At 38.2% G+C, this 12,093-nt stretch overlaps 1 protein-coding gene across 5 annotated transcripts in view; it reads left to right on the forward strand.

The window, feature by feature from the left end:
* CTNNA3 (catenin alpha 3) overlaps window positions 1-12,093 on the forward strand; it is a 1,958,943-nt gene that overhangs the window by 1,455,935 nt on the left and 490,915 nt on the right. For all 5 annotated transcript variants that reach the window (XM_070364862.1, XM_070364864.1, XM_070364866.1 and 2 more), the window contains one exon: window positions 3,029-3,229. In XM_070364862.1, coding sequence (XP_070220963.1) covers window positions 3,029-3,229 — 201 coding nt within the window. The remainder of the gene's footprint in view (window positions 1-3,028; window positions 3,230-12,093) is intronic.

The raw sequence follows: 12,093 nt of genomic DNA on the forward strand, positions 1-12,093 counted from the left end.
GTCAAGTAAGGATGTGAGAGTTGGACTGTATAAAAACCTGAGTGCCAAAGAATCGATGTTTTTGAACTGTGGTGTTGGTGAAGACTCTTTAGAGTCCTTTGGACAGCAAGAAGGTCCAACCAGTCCATCCTAAAGGAAATCAATCCTGAATATTCATTGGATGGACTGATGCTGAATCTGAAACTCCAGTATTTTGCCCAACTGATGTGAAGAACCACCTCATTGGAAAAGACCCTGATTCTGAGAAAGATTGAAGGCAGGAGGAGAAGGGGACAACAGAGGATTAGATGGCTGGATGTCATCACCAACTGAATGTGTATGAGTTTGAGTGAACTCCAGGAGTTGGTGATGGATAGGGATGTGGTGTACTGTAGTCCATGGGGTCACAAAGAGTTGGACAGGACTGAGAGACTGAACTGACTGATTTAGTATTTTCCTATTTCTGGCACAAAGCTCCTAAAACCCTTGGAATGCACTAAGTGATAAGAGCAATAAACGTGTCTTTAGTATGTTAATGAAGTGATTTTGAGGAACCCCCCCCAAGGATGGAGGCTGAATGACAGGGCAACCAACCATGTGATTAGAAGGTTTCAATTCCTCCTCTTTACTTCTGGGAAGGGTAAAAGGGCTGGAGGCTGAATTGATTTCCAGTGGCCAATGATTTAATCAATTGAGCCTATGAAATAGAGCCTCCATAAAATCCCCAAATGATGGGGTTTAGAGAGCTTCCAGGTTGGTGAACCCTTGGAAATTTGGGGAAAGTGACGTGCATGGAGAGGGCATGGAAACTCTGTGTCTTTCTCTATCCTTACTCTCTGCTTCTCTTCCGTCTGGCCATTCCTGAGTTATAAAAGTTACATCTAGTCAGTAAAATGTTTCTCTGAGTTTTTTGAGCTACTCTAGTAAATTAATCATGTCTGAAAAGGAGGTTGTGGGAACCTCTGATTTATAGCTAGTTGGTCAGAAATACATGTAACACCCTCAACTTGGATGGGTGTCTGAAGTCTGAGGAGGGGGTCATGGGAACCTTTAGTTTGTAGCAGTTATTCAGAAGCACAGCTAAAAATCTTGGCTTATGATTGGTGTCTGTAGTAGGGATGGAAAGTTGTAGTCTTGTGAGACTAAACCCTTAACCTGTGGAATCCGATGCTCTCTCCAGATATGTGTGTGTGTGTGTGTGTGTGTATGTGTGTTAGTCACTCAGTCGTGTCCGACTCTTTGTGACTCCATGGGCTGTAGCACTCCTATATGCCAGGCTCTTCTGTCCATGGAATTCTCCAGGCAAGAATATTGGAGTGAATTGTCATTCCCTTCTCCAGGGCATCTTCTGGACCTAGGGATTGAACCCGGGTCTCCTTTGCAGACAGATTCTTTACTGTCAGAGCCACCTGGGAAGAACACATCTCCAGGTAGATAGTGTTGGAATTGATTTAAATTCCAGATCACCCAGTTGGTGTACAGAGAGTTGCTAGTTAGTGTGGAAAAGCCTACACACACAAACACATATACAGACCCAAGTGAAATTGGGTCTAGAAACCCAAAAGAGCAGTCTTGGTCAAGGTTCTAATATGCTCACTGGCACAGAGGCTTGAAAAATTATGGCAGGTTTGGAAAATTATAAAATAAATATAACAAGCATAAAAGGCATGCAGAGGAATAGTAGACATCAAGTCTTAGAAGTTCACTGGGGACCATATTCTTTGATAGTTTGGATTTTATGCTTTGCACAGTAAGAGGAAGGTGTGACTCTGCAAAGAAATAGCTTTATGAATGCCTGTCTTTTGTAGCCTATCTGCAGAAAATCGGCAAGTCCAGAGAGGAGAGAGAAAGTGAGAAAGTTAACAATATGTTCTGGAAAATACTGAGGCCTTTTTTGTTGTTTTCTGTGCATGTTTTGAAGTAATAGAGGCTTAAAATATTTTGGGTGGGTATTCATTTAATAAAGACAGAAACCATTCTTTTAATATCCTTTTAAATTCTTAGAAATATCATTGCCCATGCTTGTTGATATTCCACATGTTTACTCAGCTCCACTCATTAGTTTTGTCTGGGAGAATTAATCATTTTATAGGAAAAAGAAAACCACATTGTTGTACTATACTAATAACTCCCTGCTTTCTTCATGCACTAATCATGCAAAGAAGGAAGGAGAGAAAGAGGTCTGGAGCTACTCTTTAGAGTGAGCAAGTTTCTCTGGGATTCATTTTCTTCAAGTCAATCAATCTTTGTAAAGCCCTCTTTATATACGAGTCTTTTCACAGTTGTAGTGAGGTTGCTGCTTTACAATATAAAATTTATATATTTCACAGTTTTCATCATTTCCTAATTTATAAGATTTCTATAGTTGTATTAAATAGCTTACATCAATGAATATTAGTTGAATGGAATGCTGTAGTTTTATCTGTCTCTATATTTAGTATAGTTTCATAATCTGCATAGTGTTGCTTTTATTAGAATTGTGTTCCATAGTTATACATTTTATTTTGCTTTAATATAGAATTTTCCCTTAATTTACATTTATAAACCATTCAAATCTAAAATCTAATCTATTGGAATCAGAATCTAAAATCAGTTGCAATCTATAAGAATTGCTGATAAAAATGCAAAGTTTTTATTTTACAAGTTGTGCTATTTTAAAAAGGTATAAGCAGAATTGTCTGTATTTTTTCTTCTTAGTTGTCAGTGCCCTTCATTCCCAATGTGTACCTTGTGTGCAACCAGAAATTAACATGAATTACAGTATTGTCGCTAGTGGGAAGGAACGCTCCTGTCAGTGCAGGAGACTTAAGAGACATGGGTTCAGTTCCTGGGTTGGGAAGATCCCCTGGAGGAGGGCATGGCAACCCACTCTAATATTCTTGCCTGGAGAATCCCATGGACAGAGGAGCCTGGCAAGCTACATTCCATAGGGTCACACAGAGTTGAACAAAATTGAAGTGACATAGCATGCACAGTATGCTAGATTTGTGTGACTAAAAAAACAAAATGAAACAAACCCACTAAACTAATATGATCTGTTTACTTACAGAGAGCCATATCTTAGAAGATGTCAACAAATGTATCATAGCCCTGAGAGACCAGGATGCTGATAATCTAGACCGAGCTGCAGGTGCTATCCGAGGACGGGCAGCAAGAGTTGCTCACATCGTCACAGGTGAAATGGACAGTTACGAGCCAGGGGCTTACACAGAAGGTGTGATGAGAAACGTGAACTTTCTGACAAGCACTGGTAAGTCTCTGTCCTAAATAACAGTGGCTCTCTTCCTAATAGTTGCATCTACATAGCTACCAAATATTCTTACATATGGAAAGAAAATCTCAGTCTGTGCAGTTTGCTTTGAAATAGATTGCTGTTATCTGATAGGTGCTTAAATCCTGCAGTCATGTGATTTTAAATTTATCTCTGGGGAGTAAATATATTCATCAGAGAAAAAGGACTTTTTATAAATATATGCATTCTATAAATTACTCACAGACTTTAGCCATATATGAATGTTTATTAATGCTAGAGCTATTAGGAGATATAATTAGGCCAGATGTGATAAGTATGCTATAACTTCCAAGCCCTCTTTTAGCTGTATGATTGGTACCCCAGGTTTTTGTTTACTTTGGTTAAGCAGAGTAAACTTGTCCTATGTCTCCAGAGAAATGCTTTCTGCCTTATTTCCCAGTCTCTGCAAAACACTCTTTTGTTCTTTCACATGATCTTTGATTACTTAAGAAATATGGATCCAAGATTTCATTTTGGTTGGGGCACCCAAGTTAATATTTTCTGAAATCAGCAAGTAAATGCTTAGTTTCTGAATCACACATTAAACGGCATTCTTATTTTAACAATGTTAAGAAACTTACAGAAAATTCAAAGAAGCATTTGAATTCGTATGATTTCAGAAACAATGGGTGCAATTTGAATGAGGACAACCAACTATTTTTATGTCATGATGGCAGTAGTTTTACTTGCAAAAAATCCCTTCAGTTCAGTTCAGTTCAGTCACTCAATCGTGTCCGACTCTTTGTGACACCATGAATCGCAGCACGCCAGGCCTCCCTGTTCATTACAAACTCCCAGAGTTCACTCAGACTCACGTCCATCGAGTCAGTGATGCCATCCAGCCATCTCATCCTCTGTCGTCCCCTTCTCCTCCTGCCCTCAATCCCTCCCAGCATCAGAGTCTTTTCCAATGAGTCAGCCCTTCTCATGAGGTGGCTAAAGGATCTGTGAAAACTTCAGGTTGAATTTTTTTTTTTTTATTAATTACTTCATAGCATGAGGTGATCATGGACCCATGATTCCTAAAATATTTGAAAGTCTTTACTTAAATCATTGATTCTACCTAGAGAATTGTTCTTCATGTTAAATATAGGGTGTATTAAATTTGGATGTACATACTTATTTTGTGAAAGCGGTAGAAGGAATTGAAGATGGGTGATTTGGGAAAAGAGGAAGCTGCTCCTTGGAATTACTTAACAAACATAAGCTTTTCTTAACCTTCACTAGGGATAGTTCTGAAGACCTGTTCCACAAGGTAAGCTTAGTAAAGCCTGTAGGAAACTGATGATTAATGTTGATCTTTTTCTAGCATGTTGATACAGAAATCATTAATGAATCTTGATGGATAGTTTTCTCATTATGTCTTTGAAAATATTTCTAAAGCAATAAAACGCTTAAGATATACTAAGGAAAGAGGAAGGCGGTGTATTTGCAACTCTTGATAATGATATTTCTAATACTAATTCCTCAAAAGCCCCTGGTGTCACAAATAGGGTACACGGTAGTTGCTTTATCAATGAGGTGTGCTTAAGGATATAATTGTGTTAGAGTAGTTTGGCATCTCTTCCCTAAAATTAAATTTAACTGGCTCTTTCTTATTGGTCAAAATCAAGTACAGCATTATATGATTTTTTTTCTACCTTCTGGGAATAGAATTGTAAGTAAAAAGAAGAATGCATCAGTGGTTCCCCTTTCAGTCAAGTGAAAAATGCCATATAGGAAATTAATTAGATAAAGTCTACCAAGATTGTGCCTACATCTTGCTTCTGTTTTGTAATCATATTGATAATGTGTTGTGAACACATTCTAATACCACAATGCCTGTCTGAGGTACTAAATTTATAGTTTCATTATCCATAGTGTAGAGTCCATATCTGCATATGCAAAGAAGTGGAAGTGAAATTCTAAAGTGTCCAGAGTGTGAAATGCGTTGTGGGAACACTCATTCATAATCAATTTTTATCATTTGAAATCAGAAAATAAAAATGGAACAAAGTTATTTACACATTTAATTATATTTTTTTAATACCTCTATGATTTATAATGACCTTACAAGGTAACTAACCAACATGGCAGCATTATCATTCAGTAATAAGAGTGAGAAATCCTTTTTTCTCTAATTAGTTGTGTGTAACTTTAACTGAAATTCTCCAGGTAAATTATGTCCTGTGCCCCAAATACAAAAATATAGAATAATCCTGTTATTCTGTGTAAGTCATATCTTCTTATTAACATAACAATATAGTTTATGACTTTCCAATTTTGTCATTTTAGTTTTTAAGATAAGTTTTGGCTTATCTTAAAAAGCTTCGCATTTTGGTTTTATATGTCTAATTTCAAACTTTTCTGAAAACAGCATTCCTTGAAATTTATCAAAAGCATGCCTCACTAAAGGGAATTCTGAGCAATAAATTAGATGAAAATGCTAATTAGATCAGTTTGATCTTAACTAAAGCTGAAATATGTGAGGATTTTCTCTCCCAGAGGGATATTGTCTATGAAAAATACTTCCAACTATTCTATCCTCCACAATTAACAGAAGATGTTCATCTTTGTTCACATCTGCTCATAACTTGGGCTTATTATTTATAAATAATCATCAAATTAAATAATTTGAAATGTCACATTTTATGTTATGAAACCTTAAGAGTTCATCTTTTAGTGAGTGAATGGCCTGCTTTTCTCTTTCTTTCCCTTTTTATACAGTTTTCAGATCTTAACACTTTCTTCTGAAAATAACTTAGTAAGGAGCTATTGTGAATTGTTTTTATTACTGAGACTTTCTTATCTTTGCACACTCTGCCTTTAAAGTACTCACATCTATGATGAAACCTAAGCCATACTTATCTAAATCACAAAACATGTTTTTGGAACATTGCACCTTTGCTTTAATCAGACTTTGTGGCTCATTAGCACATTTTCAAGATCTGATGCTCTTCTAAATGTTTTCTCAGCATTAGGAAGCCCTGTTACATTTCAGGAATTTGCATTGTTCATAAAATCTAGCAGTGGGTTTTCAGTGAAACAGAGGCAACATCTGGAAGCTGCATTTCATTCAGACAGAGGCGGAATATTGTAATTTCCAAGAGAAATATTTTATTCTACCCAATTCTGCCCTGTTACTAAGCTCCTCTACCTGTCAGGAATTCCTGAGAGGGGAGAGAGAGTATGAGCTTTTTTGTTAAATAACAAGCCTTCTGGATTGCAGTGTGAAAGCTTAGAAGTTACGTTTTTAACATCAATTTCAATTCTTTCACATTGGGTTGGGGAAAAACCTAAACCAAGAGTGAATTAACATAATTTTTTGTGAGTGACTTATGAACTATCAATTCAAAAACTGACTAGACCCAAAGCATCTCTTGCAAACACTCAAACCCCACCTGATTTCCAAGTCAGCCAGGCTCATGGACTAAGACACAACAGGCACACAAGTGAACCTGACCAAGACATCACGGTGGCATCCAACACTGGCACCGCAGAGTGCTGGTGGATAGAGTCACTTATCAAGCACTCCTGCAGGCCCAACTTGAATCCTTTCCCTGTTAGAATGGAGAAGAGTCTTATAGCTGCAGTTTTCCTTCCTAAAGGCAAATGAGACAGTTGAAGTCAGAGCAGATAAATATTTCCAAATTTTTGTTGTACATTTTACTTGTTACCAGTTTAAACAACAGATAGACTTCTAAGATGAATTTATCTAGAAAAACATTTTAAAACCTTTAATAGCAGTCAGTAATTCTTATCAATTCCTTTTCCTTTAATAGTTTTCATATACAAAAAAAACCTGCATTGTGTGAAATGGCAACCCACTCCAGTGTTCTTGCCTGGAGAATCCCAGGGATGGGAGAGTCTGGTGGGCTGCCTTCTGTGGGGTCGCACTGAGTCATACACGACTGAAGCGACTTAGCAGCAGCAGCAGTTAAAACATGCTACTTTCCTTATGTTGCATCTATGTTCTGTAACCTTAAATGGCCATGGAATATAATGCAAAAGCTTTCGTTCCAGCAGTCTTTACCCTCTATAGTTCAGCAGAGTTTAAAAAGCAATGGGCCACATACTAGATGTGACCCAGGGAATTCTTATGTGTCTAAGTAGGTTTTGACCAACAAAATTTTGTTTTCTAGTTTTATATATATATATATATATATATATATATATATATGTATGTATTCTATTATATTATATATTCTAATTACACACACACACACACACACATTTATATATGTATGTATGTATATGTCCTCCCTGGTAGCCCCGTTGGTAGAGAATCTACCTGCAACACAGGAGACCACCTGCCAGTGCAAGAAGAGTCCCTGGAGATGGAAATGGCTACCCACTCCAGTATTCTTGCCTGGGAAATCCCAAAGACAGAGGATCCTAGAGGGCTACAGACCCTGGGGTCTCAAAAGTTCTATACAACTTATATATATATATAGTTCCAATTTAATGACACATTGTAACAAATGGGAGGGTCTGGCAACATTAGAGCACAGTTTACTATAGGAATGATAATGGCTCTAGATAATGGCTAGAGCCTAGTGGTGTCTTTCTTTTGGTTGAACCTGAGCCATAGTATCCTTTACTATCTTTCATCATATACTCAGATTGCTTTGCTCACTTAATTTGTCTGCCTGAATTTTTCAGGCGATGAGTTTACCTAAACATGAATTTCTATCTTTCCTCTTCCTGTTGCTGCTGCTGCTAAGTTGCTTCAGTCGTGTATGACTCCGTGCGACCCCACAGAAGGCAGCCCACCAGACTCTCCCATCCCTGGGATTCTCCAGGCAAGAACACTGGAGTGGGTTGCCATTTCACACAATGCAGGTTTTTTTGTATATGAAAACTATTAAAGGAAAAGGAATTGATAAGAATTACTGACTGCTATTAAGGGTTTTAAAATGTTTTTCCAGATAAATTCGTCTTAGAAGTCTATCTGCGACCCTATAGAAGGCAGCCCACTAGGCTCTCCCATCCCTGAGATTCTCCAGGCAAGAACACTGGAGTGGGTTGCCATTTCCTTCTCCAATGCATTAAAATGAAAAGTGAAAGCAAAGTCACTCAGTCGTATCCAACTCTTAGCGACCCCATGGACTGCAGCCTACCAGGCTCCTCTGTCCATGGGATTTTCCAGGCAAGAACACTGGAGTGGGTTGCCATTGCCTTCTCCATTTACGTTGGCCCAAAATCACCTTGCACTCTAAATTGGTGCTTTCACAATCACATGGGCATGCCAGGATTATTTCTGCATTTAGATCTTGTTCATGCCATACCTGTCATTTTGAATATCCATACCCCTTATTTATCATGTTAAATTTTATCTTCTTTTAAGAAACAGCTCATACCTCCATGTCCCCTAGAATTTTTTTTTTACTTCCTCTGAAAAAAGTGCTGGTCTTGATCTCATGTGCTGTAGATTTTAAAGGACTTGCCACTCAGTTCCATTGTTCCAGTCAGCCATATGTTATGAACTCTTCAGATATATTCATATAGAAATGACTTTTCTCTCCAAACAAAACTTAAACTATAGGAGAAAAGAAAACTTGTGTCATTTCTCTATGCATCTCTTCCAGAGCCTACTATATAGTCTCTTGCAGGTGCTAGATTAAAACAAAATAGAACAAAAAACCTCTTGAAATGAACCTATATGCTTATGCTAATTCTGTTCTAGCAGTGAAACACTTTTTTCTCCTCTGTCGCCCCTCAAAACTTATAATTATTCTGTGTAACTTTCTCAAATACCACCACCTTTGCACAGGAGCTTCTCATTCCCTTTCAGTTAGAATTAATTGCTCCATTATCTGTGTTACCATGGATGAGCCTGTCCTCTAGTCAATGCTTATTTCACGTTGCCTTGTATCATAATCAGCCATTTACATACAAGTTGCTCCCACTAGATTGTAACATCCTTAAAGGCAGGTACCACACTATTTATTTTTATATTTCCCTATTGGAAATATAAAAACATCCAAGTTCTTCTCCCAATGTGAAATTTAAAATTCACTACAGGTTGATATACTGTGATACATTCTACTACAGTTAAGCAAGGGAACAAGTTATCTCAATTTGTGGGAAAAAGCAACACTCAAAAGCAGTGGACTTTGTCAAAGGCTGGGGCAGAGAAAAGATCAGGGAAGTGATTGATTACTGTCCAGAGTCAGATATTAGGTCTTTTCAGAGAACCTGGGGTCAGATTCTTAAAAGGTTCTTTACCAAGCTTTTGTGAGAAGGCGATGGCACCCCACTCCAGTATTCTTGCCTGGAGAATCCCATGGACAGAGGACCCTGGTGGGCTGCAGTTCATGGGGTCCCACAGAGTCAAACATGACTGAGTGACTTCACTTTCACTTTTCACTTTCATGCATTGGAGAAGCAAATGGCAACCCACTCCAGTGTTCTTGCCTGGAGAATCCCAGGGACCGGGGAGCCTGGTGGGCTTCTGTCTATGGGATCACACAAAGTCGGACGTGACTGAAGTGACTTAGCAGCAGCAGCAGCAGCAAGCTTTTGAACAAGGGATCATGACGTTTGTGTACTCAATTACTTACCAAAACCATCCTTGAACTGCATCGGTTGAAAGATCCCTCTGAACCTAATTTCACTAATAGTTCCAGCAAATCCCTGTAAAGGGTAGCCGCCGGGCCTTCAAATTCAGAAACATTTGTGGGCAAAGTCCTTCCCACAGTAGCAGTCTGAGACAGGTCTCTGAATACAAGCGCTTCTGTTGCTGCAGGATTTTGAAGTAAGATTGTGAATTGAAGAAAGCAGCCTCTAGAGCTTCTGACTGAAAAAGCTGTTTTCTTTCCAAAGAGACTTGACTTTGAATAGAACCCAGGTCTAGTGGAAAAGGCTGAGGGTACTTCCTTATCTTGCCATTTTAAGTTATTGGAAATATAAACTTGTAAAAAAAAAAGTGCCAAAAAACTGAAATCTCCTATGTGTACTGGGTAATGCAAAGGCTAGTTTGACCTTTTTGATACAGTTAGATACTAAGAAAGGTATGTGGCATAATCTAAAGTGTCACTGTTAGTAACATCCTTATTAATAAAAATAATACGTTCTGACACATTGGAGAAATTTTATTGTCAAGGAAGGAAATGATGTAGAGGACTTAAGGGTAGATTTCTGAAAATCATTAAGAAGGGCTGACACATTCCCAAATCTGGAAAATATAAAATAGGAAACTGTTAAGCTGATACTAAATGCAGGATATATTATAAATAGAGGAAATGAATTGGCATGGGTTAAAGGGAAGGAGTTATTGGGAGAGGAAGTAAAGGATCTGGACCTGCTGTGTGGATATTCATCATGCAAAGATGTTGTAGAGTTCTTGTATCTTCTTAAACCCTAGAACTCCTATTATCAGCTACAGATGCGTGTTCTCCAGGCAAATAAGACATTATCTAGAAAGAGAATTAGATCACACCTTTCTTTCTGATCCTATTTTCACATACTCTGTAAAAAAATGAACTCAGATTTATTTTATGGGCCTTTATGTGTCAGGAATAGATAGGAAGTAAAATAACTTACATGTAAGAGGTTTAGGAATAAAGTCTCAGTTTCAGTTCTAGACTGCAAACAACAGAATCTAACTATAAACAAACACACAGGCACAGGAAGACTAGAGAATAAGCAAACAGACAGACTGCAAGGGATGCTGCATATAGGAACCAGTTGGCCATTCCCAAGGAAGCTTTGCTTGAGCTGCCATTCCAGACCTCAGTGAACATCTAATGCCATTATTGGCATCATGCCATGATGACACTGGACCCCACAAATGGTACTTTCATTTGCCACCATATTCTACATACTTCCACCCCTGGAATAAATCCAGAGCTAATGCCTGCTTTTGCTTCACTGTCCCTGAAGGAACTTCCTGAGCAGACACATCATATGAGCAGAGTTTAAATAAAATGCCAACACCTTGGTGATCAGCAAGGAAGAGAGGGGCAAGTACTGGCCTCTGAACTTTCATGGAAACAGATTCTGCCTCATAGTTAGATTCTCATACTTGCAGATGTCTCAGCACAAAAAAGGCTTTGGAGTCTGTGAGCAAAGGGAAGTGGGGGTGGTGGGGGGAGGAGGTGAATAGCATCAACAAGGGAGTGAAAGGATCCAGAGAAGGGAAATTAATTTTACCAACATGGTTGGTCATTATCTGTATTGGGACAATGGAAATGTTTCCCCCCGTATCACCCAAACAAGAGCACTGCCTTTCAGCAGCTTGTTTCCAAACCCATTTCTTTCAGATGGCTTAGAAAAGTTTAAAAATAAGCATAAAAGAATGCTTTATGCCCTGTAGTTTTATTAAATGAGATATTATGACACCACTTTAAATCTAAATATCTTTCAGAGACGATGTGCCTTAGAGTTTATGATGTGAATGTGATTCTATAACCAAGATAGTGGCAAAATAAACATGCAGGTGTCTATGAAACCTTGTGAAAAGTAGAAAAATGGACCATTCAGTGGTTTCTTTTTTTTTTTTTTTTCTTTCTTTAACAACAATGACAAAATATTAACAGGCCTGTAATAATATTATATTATTATTCAAATACTATAATACTGTACCAAACTATATCATTGTATTTGAAATCTAAAGGGGTGGGAACTTTGACTTCATTCATTTTAAGTTACTCTGTACTAGAAATTCTTTGTAGTGGAGCAGACAGCTGCTGCTGCTAAGTCTCTTCAGTCATGTCTGACTCCATGAGACCCCATAGATGGCAGCCCACCAGGCTCCCCCGTCCCTGGGATTCTCCAGGCAAGAACACTGGAGTGGGTTGCCATTTCCTTCTCCAATGCATGAAAGTGAAAATTGAAAGTGA

The sequence above is a fragment of the Bos mutus genome, chromosome 28 (assembly GCF_027580195.1).
Source record: "Bos mutus isolate GX-2022 chromosome 28, NWIPB_WYAK_1.1, whole genome shotgun sequence".
Taxonomy (NCBI): Eukaryota; Metazoa; Chordata; class Mammalia; order Artiodactyla; family Bovidae; genus Bos; species Bos mutus.